General features: G+C 44.2%; 1 protein-coding gene across 1 annotated transcript in view; it reads left to right on the forward strand.

Moving 5' to 3' along the window:
• The first annotated feature begins 2,753 nt into the window (after positions 1-2,753).
• The window catches only part of LPCAT3 (lysophosphatidylcholine acyltransferase 3), a 37,985-nt gene continuing 22,078 nt past the window's right edge, over positions 2,754-18,660 (forward strand). Inside the window, exon 1 of the mRNA XM_032874701.1 lies at positions 2,754-3,008. Within this exon, the coding sequence (XP_032730592.1) occupies positions 2,858-3,008 (151 nt within the window). The 5' untranslated portion in view covers positions 2,754-2,857. The remainder of the gene's footprint in view (positions 3,009-18,660) is intronic.

Raw genomic sequence — 18,660 nt, forward strand, 5'->3', positions numbered from 1 at the left:
ATTGTTTTCACAAAATTAGTAGGGAGGAAAAAGAAAAAGAGGGCAGTAACTTCAGAGAAAGCCAAGGTGTTCTAAGATGAGAAAACCTACTGATGATCACAGAGATCAGGGAGCCAATGGGAAGGAAAGAAGGAAGGGAAGGAGGGAAGGAGAAATAGAAAGACATACCAGCAAGATTGCAGTAGAGAGAAGGGAAGGAATGAAGAGAATGTGGCTAACCAAACACTTGAGGAGAAAGGAAAATAGGCACCTGTTGTGTCAACATAGACACAGCCTCTGTCCCATGCTCACCCTTCTCTTGGAACACCAGAAGCCCAAGAAGGGGCAGACATGTTATCCAGTTGTATGACACAAACAAAAAACAACTTTCTACATTTTTTTAGACTTGTTTATGTATTTGAGAGAGAGAATGTGTGCATGTGTGTGCAAGTGGAGAGGGAGGAGAGGGCAGAAGGAGAGGGAGAGAGAATCCAAAGCAGAATCTCCTGCAGAGCCCTATGGGTGGGCGTGTGGGCGTGGCTCAATCTCAGGACCCTGAGATCATTACCTGAGCTGAAATCAAGTCGGTTGCTTAAACTACTGAGCCACCCCGGCATCCCACAACTTTCTACATTTTTAGACAAGGTCCAGTTGACTAGATGCTTTAACAAATATATTTTACTTATTCAGCAAGTCAGATATTTTAAGGGTCTTAAATAACATCTACCCAGACACTTCAACAAAATCTAATAAAGTTAAAAGTGTGCATAAGGTACAACCCATTATTCCCTTCCTGATTATAAACACTAGGGAAGTCTTTCCTCAGTGAGGATCACAAACTATCAGTAGGTATTGATCAAGTTAGTGGACTCTGATCAGCAATTTTTTAATGAATTAAAATAGAGTAGAAAGTATCAGTATGGCCGTGTGTATTGTGGGTATGTTTGTGTGAGTATTATATGTGTTGTCTAGTGTATGAATATGTGTGTTTACTAGATAGCAATGTGTTTCATACAGGAGATCTCAGCTAATTAAAAAAAAAAAAGGTTTGGAGTCACAGTCCTAGAGAAACTCTCACTCTTGCTTAAAGAATGCTCACTGCAGCAATGTTTGTCATAAAACAATACACAAATTAATAGGAAATGACCCAAGTATTCCTCAACACGACCATGAAAAGCTAAATGTAGAATATTACATCACTGTAAATGAGTGGATTCGAACTACACATGAAAACACGACTATATCTCAATAAAGATATTAAGCATAAAAACAACCTGCAAAATGATCCATTCACTGTAGTCCCATCGATATAAAGTTTAAAAGCATGCAAACTTACTGTATATTCTCTCTAGATGTACACATTATGCAAGGTATAAAAATAGGCAAGGGACTGATAAATACCAACGTCAGTAAAGTTTTGACCTCTGAGAAGGGAAGGAGGGAATTGCCACGGAGTAGGCATATATACTAGGCTCCTCAATTGTGTATGAGATATTTGTTTCCTAATCTGGGGGGGGGGTGTATCTTATTCTCAGCTGTTCTGAATGTTTCATATTTTTATTTTTTTTCCTAAAAACGCGGGAGAGGAAAGTGAAATTTAACAGATTTCAGTTTAAATTGTCTCTGCCACTTACTGGAAAAGGAACTTAGCAAGTTCCTTAATTTCTCCAAGCCTCTGCCCATGAGACGGAATCATAATAATTAACATCCTGTTTCACAGCCAAATTAAGTGAAATAATATGGTTATAAATGCTTTGTGAGGAGCAAAGTGCTACAGAAGTATAAGCTATAATGTACAAGAATGTTCCGCAAATTCCAGTTATTACAAGAAACTCAGTTTTCTGTTACTCTTATAGCACCCTTCTCCTTTGCTTCAGAGCACTTACTTTTGCTTTCAATTACACATGCATTAACACTATGACCGTGCAGCATGCCCATTCCATTGCTTTGGGTTCAACATTATATTCCCCAGAGCCCAGCACAGTCCCAGGCACACGCGAAGCGCTCGGCACATTTTCGTTAGTACAATCTGAGCGGTGGTTACCCGTAAGAAGTAAGACTGGGAAGCAAGGTGGGAGGAAAGAACTCATTTTATGTCTCTAAACTGTTTGAACCTTTACCATGAACCTGCACTACTTACATAGTGACAAACTCGTTTATTGTCAATGAAACCAACAAAGACTAAAACTGCATACGTCGGTTTCCTCGCCTCTCGGGAAAGGTGAGGGTTTAACACAGGAGATTGCGCGAAAAGCGATGCGCAGTGAAGGCGGCGTGCTAACGGTTTGAGAACGACCCGGAGCTGCCGTTAGGAGGCGCTCGCGAAGCCGCTCCAGGAATTCCCGCCCTCTCCGTTACATGCCCCAGTAACCCCGGCGCGCCGGCGCCCGAGAGTAACCTCGCGGGCGGGTGGCCGCCCCCCCCCCCCCCCCCGTCCCGACTCTCGCCTGCTCCCGCCTCAGCCAATGGGAAGGCAGCGCACGAGCCGGCAGGACACTCACCCTCACCGACTCCTCCCCCAAGCAGTTAGAACCGAGTTGTACAATCACCTCGCCGCCGGCTTTAGACTTTTCCAATCGCAACTCCAGTTCCCGATTCCAAGCCCCGCCCCCGGCCCGCCCCGCGCTCATTCTCGGCGGGAGTCACCTTTGCTTTACAAACGTTCAGACCCGCCCTCTGCCTACCTTGCTGCCCTAGGCCCCGCCCCCGTCTCAGGCCGACCAATAGCCGGGGGAGTCTGGAGCCGCTGGGCGGGCCCGCAGCCAATGCGCACGCCGTGGGCGGGCTCCGGGCCGGAATTGGGGGTGAAGCTACAGCCTTGTGCCCACATTCGGGGCGCGCGGAGCTGGGGGGTCCCTGGGGGACGCCCGGAGCAAAGATGGCGTCCGCAGCTGAGGGGGACGTGGGAACGGTGGCGGAGCTGGCGAAGGTGCTGCGGTTTGGTTTCGAGGAGCTGAGCCTTAACAAGTTGGCGACGTCCCTGGGCGCGTCGGAACAGGCGCTGCGGCTCATCATCTCCATCTTTATGGGTAAGGACCCTCCTGCTTCGCTCCGCCCCCTCGCGGAGTCCCCGGGGAATGGGGACGTGACCCCCCCTCACTTTCCGGAGCCACCCAGGAAGGCTTTGTGGGGTGCGGATGTGAATCTTCAATCACGCCGACCAGCTATCGAGAGGAAGACAAGTCTTTCCTCGAGTCTGGGGGCGCCGTGCCCTCTGAACCTCTTTACCTTTCTCTGTGACCCCTGCTGTACCATTCTGGCCCCTCATTTGGCGCCACCACCGTCTCATCGTGCCATGATCTCCCCTGTGTCCCCACGACCTATCCTTATTTGTCTCTCTCTTGAGTTCCACTCTTTGTCCATGTGTACTGCTGTCTGTTATTAATATCAACTCTCACACATGCGCGCTTCTTGTCGGTAGGCATAGGCTCCCTAACTTAGGTATTAGCTTTGTGGGCCCCTAAGCCCCGAATTCTGTCCTTGCATGTTCGGAGTCTTTTTCTGCATTGCCAGCTTATATTACACTTACTTCTCTTTTCTGTCTTGTTTCTAATGTTTTCTTCTTTTACCTTGTTGCTTTTCCCCGTCTCTTAACTTTACTCACCTGTCATTTATCCTGGGATATCATTTTAATACTGGGCTTGGGAAACAGGACTGACAACCCCCTTTAAAAACTATGCTACTCCAAACGTTTATTACCCATATGGTTCAAAGGATGTGATGTGTCTGACTTTATGTCACAACAAGCTGTATTGTAACTGCTTTATAGGCTTTTTTGCTGCATCCTTCCTCCTTGGTTTTTTAATACAAGGAAGCAGCATGGCACAATGAGAAAAAAAAAAAAAAAAAAGTGTGGACTTGCGAAGGCAAGCAAGTCAGACCCAGCCCTGCTGCTGCTGGCGGACCGTGGGACCCTGGGCGAGTCCCTTAACCCCTCTGGGCCTCAATTTGCTTATCTATGAAATGAGGACACTAATGCCTACCTAAAAGGACAGCTTGTAAAGTCCTGTAGGAATTCAAAGGTCAAGAGCTGATGCATAAACATTTGAGTAGTTGGAAGGTTTTATGAAGGTTATGGGACTTCCAGCTGGGAGAGTAGGGGTAGGGAAGAATTAAGCAAACAGGACTGGGACAAGAGCAGATTAAAGATCAGAGTCATGAGAAGTTGGGGATAAAAGGTAGTTGTGGGATTCCTTAAATGCCAGAAAGAAGTTTGGAATGTATCCAGTAGTCAGTAGAGACATTGAGTATGATATCACCTAAGGGTGTTAACTAGATCTAGATAATGTGAGAGTCATTAATTTATATTTAAATAACCTTAGCAGCTGATATAATTGTTACTTGCTTTTTACAGATAAAACCAAGCTGATCTTCCTTTCTTCCAACTAAAGTTCCCCTTTTCCCTCCCATGTAGAAGTGTAAAACTTTGGAGGCAAAAGGCACCTCAGTATCTCTCAGATCTAACCCAGATTTATCAAAACCCCCAATCTAGAATTCTTCACACCACAGCAGCTTTGAACTTCTACTCCTTGAGACTTGTTTCTCACCCAGTTATTTGTTGGTGTTGTAATTGGCAATTAAGAGTGTTTACATTCATTCATTTGGAAGCTCACTGATTTCTCCACTATAAATTGAGAATGTAACATAAGTAGCAACAAATTATTAGGGGCAACCTGTTGAATGGAGCTAGGGCTGAAATTAGGGCTTGGAATTTGTCCGTTTTGTGCTGATGTGATCAAATACTGCCTGTGCACTCCTGGGGAGCTACTGCCGTGCTATCGTGGGGCATACAGCTGACTGGGAAATTGTTTTCTCCGTATCCTTTCCCTCTACTCTCCTCCCATCACCATCAGTGATCAAGCGATAAACACTTGGTGTAAAACATATACTGTACTCCTGAACCCCCTTGACATTCTGCGATTTCCCAGATCCCCCCCTTCCTATCTCCCATGTGCTGTTGTTGCCTGGTATCAGGCATAGCTATTCCACATTGATATATAGGATTGTGTTTTCTAGGTATGGATTAAATAGCTACATGCAGACAGAAACTGATAGGCTTGACACATACATGGAAGAAAGAGTGCACTCTGGTTGTAAATGTTTTCCTTACAAAGGTATTACCATTTCTGCGTATTGTAACCTAGAGCAATGGAGTTCCTGGTTCCAGAACCCCCGCTGTCTTGGGTAATGGGGATACTAGAGGAAATCCTTGTCAGATGTAGCAAGAAGGCTTATAGTCCAAAATGATTCTGACCCACTTTCTATTAATTCACAATTAATGTGGGTTAAAGGCACTTACAGACACCCCAAGGGAAGAGTTAGGTATATCAGACATTCACGTTTTAAAGTATGAATCTTTTTTTTTTTTTTTTAATAAGAGTTTTTGTTTTTTAGATAGAGAGAGTTTGGGGTGGGGAGACGGAAGGGGCTGAGGGAGAGAGAGAATCTTAAGCAGGCTCTATGCTCCGGCGAGAAAGGGGCTTGATCTCACAACCCTGAGATCCTGATCTGAGCTAAAAATCAAGAGTCAGATGCTTAACAGACTGAACCACCCAGGTGCCCCTAAAGTGTGAATAACTTTTAATTAGACAGTCTCATTGCTATTTTCTTAACATTTTACTTTTCCTGCTCAAGTTCTATGTACTGATCTTGGGGTAGGCAGTAAATCATTAATGCAGTAGCTTTCAAACCTTTGTGACTGCAACCCATGGTGAGAAATATTTAATCATGACCCAAATATATATATATATATATGAAACAAAAGTTTCAAGGAACATTCTTTATCCTTATATAAGCTGTGTATGTAGCTAGTTTCTGTTTTGTTTTTCAGCACTGCTTTGTCCCACTAAATTAGTTTCAGGACCTATTAGTCGGTTACAAGTAGTTTGAAAAATCCTGAGTTAGATGCCGTAATTTTTTATATTCAATACTTCAAGGACAGGATAAGTTTCTGAGTACCGCTGCCTTGGATTATTTTAAACAGCCAGAAAACTCCATTAAAGGGATGCATGTATGTTTGTCTTTTGTAAGATAACAAGGAATTTGATGGAAGGTCGATTTTGCTATGGTGTTTTGCTATGGTGTTGAAAATAACCTCCCCTTCAACACCTGGGGTCTTATTACTCTTTAGGATACTTAATGATATAGTTCTGGAATGTTGGTGAGGTCTGGAGCTGAGGGCCAAGAAATAATTCTTGGGACATCTTTGCGCAAAAAGGTGATTTTATGAAAGCACAGGGACAGGACCTGTGGGCCAAAAAAAACTTTGCACCTGGGTTGTGAAGAGTGGCTATTTATATACTTGGGAGTTGGGAGAGGTAGAGAAAATGGGAGGTGTCCAAAAGGACTTTGATATGCTAAAGAAGACCCTCTGGACACTGGTTGCATTGCTATTATCAAGCTAAGGCTGTTTTTCCCTCTAGCGAAGCATTGCGAAGCATTAACATTAAGATAGCTGGAAGTTTCCTGGAGGAATGTTACACCTATCCCACCCAGGAGTGGAGGGAGGGGAGAGCTTGAGGGGTGTCTGCTTGTGCTTTGTCCTCCACTAGCCTTCTGCTCCCTCATCCATAACACGAGTTGTTCCAAGTAAATTCAAGCAAAGGTACCTACTGGGAGTTAAACCCTACAATGGACCCTGCAGTATGAGGAATCAGAACCAGGCACTCCAAAGTATTGTCTATAGTTCTGGGGTAGGGAATGAGCTGGAGATAAGTACTCTAACAGCCACAATAAAAGACAGAAATCTAAGTGCCATAAGAGAATTACAAAGCTGTATGAGATTGAGAGATTGGACCTTTAATGAACTTTGAAAGCTGAATAAGGTTCCAGCAGACTGAGATGGTGAGACAGAAGGGAATACCGTGAGCAAAGGCATTGGAGTGGTAGACGTGGAGTGGACATGGTGGAACAGGAAGTAGTCCACTGGCACTAAAACAGGACTTAAATAGAGAAGTGGTGGAAATCAGACCAGAGGGGCACCTGGGTGGCCCAGTCGGTTGAGGGTCCGACTTTTGATTTCTCCTCGGGTCATGATCTTGGGGTCCTGGGGTGGAGCCCCACGTTGGACTCTGCGCCAGTCATGGAGACTGCTTGGGATTCTCCCTCCCTCTTCCTTGGCCCCTTCCCCCCCAATAAAAAAAAAAATAATAAAGAAGTCTGGAAAGGTAGATCATAGAGCCTGGAGAGCCAAAGCAAGGGGTTCGTGCTTAATTAAGTCAGTGATAGGGAACCATGGGAGGTATTTGAAAGAGAAATAATATGACCAGAGCTGTATTGGGAAAATAATGGGGTGATTATCAGCATGGGGTGATTTGAAGCAGACACAGACAGGAAGTAGAGAAGCCAGCGAGAAAGAACAATGATCCAGGTGGTTATATGGACTCGGAGACAAGGTGGTTGCACCAAGAGGGGAAGATAGGGATCTCATGTGAGTATTTTAGGAACGCAGAATCTTTTGAAAAGTAGCTTCTGCATACACTTGCATCTACAGCTGCTCACGCCAGAAATCTAAGACTCAGCCTTGCACCTCCCTTTCAGCCTCTCCCCACATCCCAGTCCCCAAGTCCTGTCAATATCACCTCCAAATTGTGTCTCCAATACATCCCCTTTTCTCCTTCGCCACAGCCGCCGGCCATCTGTCACCAGAACCACAGGAGTAGCCTCCCAACTGGTCTCTAATTCTGTTCTTGCCCCCCCCCTCCACCCCCAAGCAAAGTGGTCAGATCCCGTGCCTCTCCGGCTCAGAACCCTTCTGTACACAGTTAGTAAGCCCCTGCCTGCTTTACCAGCCTCATCTCAAGCAAGCTCACAACTTTTTAACCACACTGCCTTCTTTTCAGTTCCTCAGAGAAAGGCATTAAGTGGTTTCCTACCTTGGAGCCTTTGTACCTGCTAATGCAGCTACCCAGAATGTTCTTCATTCATTATTCACCTGACAGACTTCTTTCATCTTTGGGGTCTCAGTTCAGATTGTCACTTCCTGTGATCTGAGAGTTCTTTCCTGACTCTTACTTTATTTTATTTTATTTTATTTTTTAAAGATCTTATTTATTTATTTGACAGAGAGAGAGAAAGCACAAGCAGGGTGAGGGTTGGGCAAAGGAGGAGTGAGCAGCAGGCTCCCCACTGAGCAGGGAGCCAGATGTGGGGCTCTATCCTAGGACCCTGGGATCACCACCCAAGCTGAAGGCAGCCGCGTAACCATCTGAGTCACCCAGGAGCCCCTGACTCTGATTTTGTATGATGTCCCCTGTTGCACTTTCTTATACCCACTGAAATTTCCTCCCACGTGTATATTCCCAGTAGTGTTTCCGTATTTGTGGATGAGAGCAGAAACCATGTCAGTTTTGCCCACAACAGTATTTCCCAGAGTGGAACACCATACCTGGCTTCTGAAAAAGGCAAGAAGTATTTATTGACTAAGTGAGCATGTGACTATATGACTTGGCCGCTGATTAAATGGAGGATGAAGAAGCAATTTAAAAAAAAAAAAAACTACCAGTCCTTCTGCTGGAAAGATAATGATGTCTCACAAATGCAGAGAGGTCAAGAGGAGCGTCCCATACTGGGCGCTGCCAGGCAGTGGTCTTGTTTTGGATTTGCTCTAGGTTCCCAGGCCACCTCCAGGTGGCTTAAGAGTTACAAAACCCAAGCTTGAGCTCAGGAGAGAAGTTGGAATACAGATAGGGTTTTAGGAGTCAGTGTTGGTATCATAATGGAATCAGGGGGGGCTTAAAACACCATGGAGAGGCTTGTACAAAGAGCAGAGAACACAATTCTTGTTGATGGAGTATGTTAACATTCACCACACCTGGCCTGTAGTAACAATTGCTGACATTCATGAGACTCGTATGCCTACGACATCATCTGAAGTACTCAATGTACCCCACCTACGCCAGCCAGGTTAGCCATGAGATAATTAAAGTACTGTTATCCTCACCCTTGTGCAGATAGGAAACTGGGGCCTTCAGAGGTTAAGTAACTTGTCAGAAGTCAAACCTGTTTCTACCCCGATCTAAAGTCCCTGCTCTTGATCACACTGGGATTGCAAAGAGAGTGTGGGGGTAGAAAAGATAAATGCCCTTGGTGTCCTGTTCTCTTCACTTATGTGGGTAAGCCAAGATGGAGTCAGCACACGAAATACCTCTCAGCGGCCAAAGCTGGAGCTGGCCAACTGGACTAGATGGCCACCAGCTTAGTATGAGTGGTCTCCTCTAGTGTTGGCCACGACTGTGGCTTGGCTGTTAGACTGATCAGAAATTGCACCTGGGCCGTATCTGGGTGGTTCCAATGGTTAAGAGGCTGATTTTTTTTTTTTTTTAAGATTTTATTTATTTATTTGACACAGAGAGATACAGCGAAAGAGGGAACACAAGCAGGGGTGTGGGAGAGGGAGAAGCTCGGCCCGATGTGGGGCTCGATCCCAGGACACTGGGATCATGACCTGAGCTGAAGACAGATGCTTAACGACTGAGCCACCCAGGCGCCCCTAAGTGTCTTATTCTTGATTGCCTCTCAGGTCATAGTCTCAGGGTCCTGCGATTAAGCCCTATTTTGGGCTCCCCATTCACCGGGAGTCTGCTTCAGGATTCTCTCTCTCTCCTTCTGCCCCTCCTCTCTCTCTCCCTCAAATGAATAAATAAATCTTTTCTTTCTTTTTTTTTTTTAAAAGGAAGGAAGGAAGAAATTGCACTTGATGGGGTAAGGATTCATTCCTCAGAGGTTCAGGTTGGCATGACTAAGGTTAAAAACCTTTAAAATCAAAGTAGGTTCTGCAGTTCAGTTCCCCTTGGACCAAAGTCAGGTTTGGCCCTTCGGAACTAAATCTGTTACTCAGTGCAAAAAGCTTTCTTCAGGTAGCACTGAAATTACAATATAAAGAGACCAAAGCCAAGCTAGATGGAAATTAAACAGCATTAACTAAACAAATGTGACTTCTGACCATAATACAAACGGGGTCCAGAAATTCTACTACTAGAAAATAAGGGGGTAGTCTTAGATGATTTTCAAGTCTTCTTCCAATTCTTAAAGTCTAGGTAGAGTCTACATTTTGAAACTTTATTCTAATTCATAGCTACAGATTTTATCATAATCTAAATCTTTCTCTTTGAAGGTTTTTTTTTTTTAGAGAGAGAGGAGAGTGGGGCAGAGGGGGAGAGAGAATCCTGACCAGGCTTCACGCCCAGTGCCACATCTGACGTGGGGCTCCATCTCATAATTCTGAGATCAAGACCTGTGCTGAAATCAAGGGCCAGACACTCAATGGACTGAGCCACCCTGGCACCCCTGGCAATTTCTTTTAAATACATTCTTTCATCTCCTTTTTGTCTGCACTTCGATATCTTACATTGCACAAAACTTCATGCTCTGTTTTGTTTTTTGGTTTGTTTGTGTTTTAAAGATTATTTATTCATTTGAGAGAAAGAGAGAGAGAGCAAGAGCAGGGAGGAAGGACAGAGGGAGAGGGAGACTCCCTGGTGAGCAGAGAGCCGGAAGCAGGGCTCAATCCCAGGACTCTGGGATCATGACCAGAGCTGAAGGCAGATGCATAACCAACTGAGCCACCCAGGTGCCCCAAAACTTCATGTTTTGAATGCCATTATAACTTTCATGTCAAATAGAATCATTCATTCACAGAGGCATGTGGAAATTTGGGCCCATGAGATTATATGCCCAACCTAATTCAACAAAAATAATTATATACCCACTGACCTTAAATTTGTCTGGGCACCATCAGAACTCACTGGAGGTGTTCAGTGCAGCAGCCTTTCAAAAATGGGACTGGTCTTCAAAAAGGAAATGGTATTTCAGCTGGACCTTAAAGGTTATAGAAGATTCTAGTAAGGTAGAAAGAATCTTTCTAGCTACAAAGAATAATGAACATACATGTGAAGATTAGGAAAAGTAAGAGAATCTGAGGAACAGCAGGTGGTCCAGTTTGATTAGAACAATAGAGGACCCATAAAGGAGTCAGAGAGAAAAACCTGATAGACGTTTCGGGTAGGTGGGGGTAAAATGGCGGCATAAAAGAGTGGGATGTGCGTTGTCTTCCAATACCTGCTGGCCCAGGTACAGACTGTGTTCAGATTAAGTATGTACTAGTTGCGTCACCACAGACTAATTATTAAACTTCAGCCATCCATTTCCTCGTGTTCCCAAAGGGCAGTTTCACTAAAGGATTAAGGTTAAGCATTAAGCAGTTTATCTAATAGTTACTTAAATTGGATTTAATTCATAACAAGCAATATTTGGAAAGAGTGTGAAATTTACGTGAATTTTTAAAAATAGTGTAGTCATCAAAGAAATGCCCAACTTCCAGATAATCACTCAGTCATACCCGTGGCACAGATGTGTTCATTCTCCTCTGCCCTGGAAAAGTGGGGAGAGCAAATTGGGAAGCTCGGTGGGACTGAATGAGGTAAAATGTGTAAACCTTTGACCCAAAGTAGTTTTGTTTTTTAAGATTTTTGTTTATTTGATAGAGAGCAAGTGAGCACAAGCAGGGGGAGCGGCAGGCAGAGGGAGAAGGAAAAGCAGGCTCCCAACTTGGGGCTCCATCTCAGGACCCTGGGATCATGACCTGAGCCAAAAGCAGATGCTTAACAGACCAAGCCACCCAGGCGTCCCCCGCCCCCAAAGTAGTTTTAAATAATTATAATTAAATAATTGTTCCTTCCTTCCCTTAATAAATACTTATCCCTCCCTTTCCAAGCGTGGTCTTGAGACCAGCAGCATGGGCACCTCCTAGCATCTCCTGGCTTGCGTCCTAGGAACTTGTTAGAAATGCCATTTGCTAACATCACTTGTTCTTCAAATATATTCTTCTTACTGAATGTTACTGTTAATATTATGTCAATGATATCATTGTCATCTCTACCGTCTAACTCATATCCTTACCTCCACTGTCTGTTTCACACTTTTGATGAGAAGGTTAAATATGGAGGAATTTTTTCCATAACGGGGTTGGACTCCTAGTTCCATCATTCCCTTTCTGACTTGCGTCACCTACCTCGAGCACTCCAGCCTTCTCTTCATCGACTGACTCACATTTCTGAATACAGTTAATAAACTGTGACTTGTAGCTTTAACAAAAATGAGGTGGCCTAGTTGCAGCTGCCAGGAAAAGCTGTTCTAGGCAAACTGCCCTTCTCAAGCATAGACTGTTTAAGGTAGGGGTGTGTGTGTGTGTGTGTGTGTGTGTGTTGACATTTTTCCAGCAACTGCTGAAGTCGGGGGCCAGGAGATTTAGGAACCCCCCTGGAGTTCTCGTGGTGAAGCCTCAGTAGTTCCCTAGAGACCTTCAAAGCCCGTCCATGATTCATGCAGCCCAAAAGATGTTGCATGTGTCTTTATTTCTGCCTGTTTTCAAAATGAGAAGGGAGGTAGCGAGTAAGACACTAAAAATAAAGATAAGTAATTTCTGGGTAAGAATTGCCTTTGGGCTTAAAATGGACTGGTTTTTAAATCCAAGTTCCTCTCTATTCAGGCACTGGCTTTGAAGATAAAGCAAGATTCATTAAATTCCGGACACCTTGAATGAAGTATTCTATCTAAGCGCCATATGTACCAAAGTTGTTAGTAATAGAGACTTCTGGTAGAATGTTACTGCTTTCTAGCTATAAGGACATTGGTCAGAAAGCAGGGCAAAGATCAGGCCAAAAAATGATCAGACCCAGGTTTTGTTCTTGGCTCACATGAAGTCAACAAGTTGACTATGTAAACGCCCCACTCTGGGGCACCTGGGTGGTTCAGTCAGTCAAGCGTCTGCCTTCAGCTCAGGTCGGGGTCCTGGGATCAAGTCCCACATCGGGCTCCCTGCTAGGTGCAGAGTCTGCTTCTCCCTCTCCTGTTCCCTCTGTTTGTGCTCTCTCTCTTTCTGTCAATAAATAAGTGAAATCTTTTTAACAACAGTAAATAAATAAATAAATGCCCGCAGTCCAAGCACAGGCTAAGTTTAAATGCAAAATAAAAAGCTTTTGTCCATTAAAGATGCTTTCAATACCAAGTATTCATGTTGCTATGGCATTTTCATAAGAAAAGCCTACATGGTCATACTGCTACATAAAATTATAAACAGTGAGATAGTAATTTTGCAGGCAGTTCACTGTAAAAGAAAAAGGATTCTAAGGAGGATATGAGATCCCAGGAGGTTAAAGTTCTGATCACTGTATAGTTGTGTATGCTGTAATGAGAAGTGGCATCCACATAGACATGGTCAGTGCCTTCTAGCTCCTGAAGTTTCCGATTTCTGCTGTGGTAGCAATTCTAAACTCAGATGGACTTGGACACCGCTCTGGATCGCTGTCCATAAATACAAAACTTCGGTTTGGAAGCCAGCAAGCAGGCCAGCTGGAGTTGTGCCCTGTAAGACTCCTATGGTATCTACCTCCGACAAAAGGGGGAAAGATTGATTATAGTTCGAGTACCAATATAGTGGGGCCCTGACAAAAAACGTTGAGCTGTAAGTGCTTCTAGAAATCCTCATTCTCTAGCCAAAGGATAATCTGACTCCATTTTTAAATTCTTCGTTGGTTCTTCTGAAAGAGTAGTAAACGGGCACCCAGCTGGCTCAGTCAGTAGAGTATCCAGTTCTTGATCTCAGGGTTGTGAGTTCAAGCCCCATGTTGGGTGTAGAGATTATTTTTAAATAATTTTTTTTATGAAAAATGAAAGAGTAGTAAACAAAAGCAAAACTAGGAACTAGATGGCATGCATTTATATTATTTATACTAAGAACCTGACATAATTATTTATGGGGACTTAGGTCATCAGATCACCAAAAGCTCCCAGTTTTTTCAAGTCTTATCCTTTGGTTTTATAAAGTATTATTTTATTCTAAAATATGTAATTTTTAGGGGTGCCTGGGTGGCTTAGTGGGTTGAGCATCTGACTCTTGACCCAGCTCAGGTCTTGATCTCAGGGTTGTAAGTTCAAGCCCAACATTGGGCCCCATGCTGAGTGTGGAGCCTACTTAAAAAAAAAATTTTTTAAATAAGGCTCCTGGGTGGCTAGGTTGGTTAAGCGACTGCCTTCAGCTCAGGTCATGATCCTGGAGTCCCAGGATCAAGTCCTGCATCAGGCTTTTTGCTCAATGGGGAGTCTGCTTCTCCCTCTGACCTCTCCCCTCTCACTCTCTCTCAAATAAACAAATAAAATATTTAAAAAATAAATAAATAAAATATATAATTTTAAAATGTTTTTTAAATTCTTCCCAAATCTTCAAGTAATATTGAAATGCTCGATATAGAAAGAAGATCATTTCCAACTTTTGTACATCAGAGGATACTACCAAGAAAATGAAAAGATAACCCATCGAGTTAAAAAAAAATTGTAAACCATATATCTGATAAGGATCTAGTACCCAGAATCTGTCAAGAACTCTTCTAATTCAATAATAAAAAGTCATAACTCAGTTAAAAAATGGGCAAAGGATATGAATAGACACTTGTCTAAGCAAGACATACAAATGGCCAATAAGCACACAGAAAAATGCTCAGCTTATTAGTCATTTAGGAAATACAAATTAAAATCACAGTGACATACCACTTCACACCTGCTGGTATGGTTATTAAAAAAAAAAACAAATGGAATAAGCAAGTGTTGGTGAGGCTGTGGAGAACTTGGAACCCTCGTGGGTCACTGATGGGAATGGAAAACAGTGCAGCCACCATGGGAAACAGTTGAGCAGTGTCTCAAAGTTAAATAGTTACAGCGTGACCTAGCCATGCCACCCCTAGTTCTATACTCAAGAGAATTGAAGGCGTGTGTTCACACAAAAACTTACACCAAATGTTGATAGCATTGTTATAAAGGCCAAAAAGTGGAAACAACTATTTGTGCTCCTACAGATGAATGCATGGATGGACCTTGAAACTGTTACCCTGATGTTTTTGTTATGTTAATGTCATGCTGAGAAATGGGCACATTCGGTATGATTCTGTTTATATGAAATGCCCAGAATAAGCACATTCCTTTTTTTTTTTTTTTTAATTTTCATTTATTTATTTGACAGACAGATCACAAGTAGGCAGAGATTGAGGGGGAAGCACCCTCCCCACAGGGAGCACAATGGGGGACTCAATCCTGAGACTCCTGAGACTCCTCGCTCAACCAGCTGAGTCACTCAGGAGACGCCAGTATGATTTCTTAAAGACAGAAGGTGGGCTTGTGGTTGTGGTTGCCAGGGAATGAAAGGACGGTTGAATTGGGAGTGACTGCTAGGAGGGGTGAGGTTTCTTGTCCGGGGAATAGAAATGTTCTGGCATTAAGACACTGGGGATGCTTGCACAACATTGTGAATAGACTAAAATTCACTGAATTCTAGACTTAAAAAAGGACTAAAGAGGGACCACATATGATCTCAGGTAGAGTGAGAACCCAACAATTACACCTCTTCAGATTCATGAGGACAATTACAGGGTGTAATGCTGTTATCTTTCTTGTTAGAATCTTGGCTAGAAGAAAGCATTTATTGTTTCATTTGCCAAAATGCCTGTTAAGGAAAAAGTCTCACCTTGTTTGTATTTACAAAGATTAGATTTGGCAAATCTAAACACAAGAGAGAAATTCTCATGACAAGTATTTGGGAGGGTTGGAGAAAGAGCAGCTAATTAGCCACTTGGCAATGGGACAGGGCAACCCTTGGGCAGCCCTAGGCCAGATCAAGTCACAACAGGAGCAAAGGGCCATTTCTCCACTGAAGACCAAGCCATGAATTAAAAGGGGAGGAAAACCCACGTTACTGGAAACTAGCTAGACATTACTGAGTGAGAACCCATAATGTATAAAATCCAGAAAGCATTGAAAATGGGGGAGAGGGGGCACCTGGGCAGTTCAGTGGGTTAAGTGTCTGCTTCAGCTCCGGTCATGATCTCACAGTCCTGGGATTGAGTCCCTTGAGCTCTGTGCTAAGCTGGGAGTCCCTCTCCCTCTGCCCCTTCTCCCTGCTCATCCTCTCTCTTTTTGACTCTCTCCCTCACTATCTCAAATAAATAAAATAAATAAAATCTTTTTTTAAAAAGGGGGTTAAGATACTTCAGGCCTGTACAAGGGAAGGAAGAGGAGAAAACAGGAACAGAAAGGGAAGGAAAGGAAAAGAAGAGGCAAGAGGAGGGGCAGACCCATCAGAGAGGAGGGGAGGGGGGTGTACTGTGGGAGCCCAGTCAGCCCATTGCTTCTCACTGTGCCCAGAAAGGGCCTGTTTTCCCAGGTGATAAACATCTCTGCTGGATGATTTCTGCAATCCTCTCCTCTCTCTTCTACTTAAACGGATGCCCCTGCTGGCTGAAACACACTGCTTTAGCATATGCAATACGGGCCACTTCATCCCACCCCCACCCCGGGGTCCCCCCCTTCCCTCCCTTCTCCCCGCCCTAGCTCTGGCAGCATTCCCTTGCCTCCTGTAGTCTCTTGATGTACACTGCATTTCAGCCTCTGTGTGTCAGACTGTTATTGAGCAAGGAAGAGGGGTTGTAGGCAGTCCGTTACTCCACACACTTGCCTAGGGTTGACAGTGTACCCAAAGTCTACATTTGACAGTCTTTGTGCCCCTTCTCTTCCACATTTGCTTCCCACATATCACCCTTGCATCCCACGCCCCAGCTGGCTCTCCCTACCTACCAGTCTCAATCCTGTCAGAGCCTTCTCAGCCTTACCCCTTCTCAGGCCTGTGCAGCCACCGACAGCCAGGAACCCCCTGCTGCCAAATGCCCCACCCCTACCCGGAACCCCCAGTGGAACTTAGTTGGGGAGTATGCCTGTCATTTGGAAGACCTTGGTTGAAGCCCTGTACCCACGGGATCCTGGGAGTAGAAGGATTTTCTGACCAGTGCCTAGTTTTGTTATGGTGGTTGCTTTTTTTTTTTTAAATCCCAGATCCAAATCTTGGATTTGGGACCTGAAGCTTATATAATCGTGGGGACCTTTTTTTAGGAAAAAGGATACAAAAATAGCTTATAAGTTTCACAGATACATATGACCATGTGAACTGGTCCTTAGCTCCTGCCTCCACCACCGCCCCAACCCCCCTGGGCCTTAAAAGGGGCCTCTGCAAAGGAAGGGCCTTGAAGCAGAAGCTTTAGTAGCTTTGTGGCCAATGGGCTTCTTCCTGGGAGTATGAGGTGCAATTTACAAACCTTTATTTTTGAAACTTGCTGTAGGTTTAATTTAGTTTAATCGTGAGGTGGGCAGCAGCCAGGCCAGTTAAAAGAAGCCTCGAAGTTTAAGTTCGGTATAGATAGACTCATATAAAATATTTGCTCAAATGTCAATATTTTTAAAGTGGCCTCGAGGACATCCACATGTGACACTTTTACAGGTATTTTCTCTTTTAATCTGTACCACAGCCTGCAGATACGGCTAGCACTTTCCCTGTTTCACAGTTGAACACATTGAGATCCAAGGGATCTGTTCATCCCAGCTGCAGAGCTGAATTTCTGAACTAGATGACTCCTGATTCCTGAGCCCAGGGATATTCTGGTTGATCAGATAATCTGGCTGGAAGTTGTTACCATGTGGTGTATTAATTTACAAAGAATTAAAATGTGATAAAAGTGGACTGATGGGACACCTGCCTTCAGCTCAGGTAATGATCCCAGGGTCCTGGGATCAAGTCCCATATTGGGCTCCTTGTTCGGCAGAGAGCCCGCTTCTCCCTCTGGCCGCTCTGCCTGCCACCCCCGCTGCTTGTGCTCTCTCACTGACAAATAAATAAAATCTAAAAAAAAAAAGTTTTGGGGCGCCTAGGTGGCTCAGTGGGTTAAGCCTCTGCCTTCGGCTTGGGTCATGATCTCAGGGTCCTGGGATCAGGCCCACATCAGGCTCTCTGCTCGGCAGGGATCCTGCTTCCCCCTTTCTCTCTGCCTGCCTCTCTGCCTACTTGTGATCTGTCAAATAAATAAAAAAAAAAAAATCTTAAAAAAATCTTAAAAAAAGGGGAGCCTGGGTGGCTCAGTGGGTTAAGCCTCTGCCTTCAGCTCAGGTCATGATCCCGGGGTCCTGGGATCGAGCCCCACATTGGGCTCTCCGCTCAGCAGGGAGCCTGCTTCCCCTACCCCTCTCTGTCTGTCTCTCTGCCCATTTGTGATCTCTCTCTCTGTCAAATAAATAAATAAAATATTTTTAAAAAAAAATCTTAAAAAAAAAAATAAAAAAAGTGTACTGAATACAGGTAACGGGAGTATCATTTTATCTTTGCTCGTTAAGGCATTTTGGTATCTTAAAGCACCTCAGAATCAGTCTTGAACAGCATTTGTCCCTGTTCCACTGCAAGGGAGAAATGCCAGTCAGCAGACTCTTTGAGCTTTAACATTCTTTCCGTTTGTAAATTTATGTAGATTAAGATTTAGGAAAAAACAGTTCTCTAAAGTAACTAACTCCGTGACCATTCGAACAAACTAGGAATACAGAAAAGTACTATAACCAGATGTTCAGACTGCAGATCACGTGCTTGATGTCCCTGCTGCCGTCTAGTCAGACTTGAAACGCTCAGGAGGGCTCGCCGTGATGGACAGCTAACTCTGGGACTAAGAAGCTAGTGACAACCTCCGTGTGTCTCATTCCCTGTGGCATGACACCAAACAACACTGGTGACATCAGAGTCAGTCTTGCATCGTGTCATAACTTTTCAGCTTCTGTAACTTTTACCAGTTAGCCAGCGTGTGTGTCTGTGAGCTTCAGATG

The sequence above is a fragment of the Lontra canadensis genome, unplaced genomic scaffold, assembly GCF_010015895.1.
Source record: "Lontra canadensis isolate GAN:19392208 unplaced genomic scaffold, GSC_riverotter_1.0 scaffold53, whole genome shotgun sequence".
Lineage (NCBI taxonomy): Eukaryota > Metazoa > Chordata > Mammalia > Carnivora > Mustelidae > Lontra > Lontra canadensis.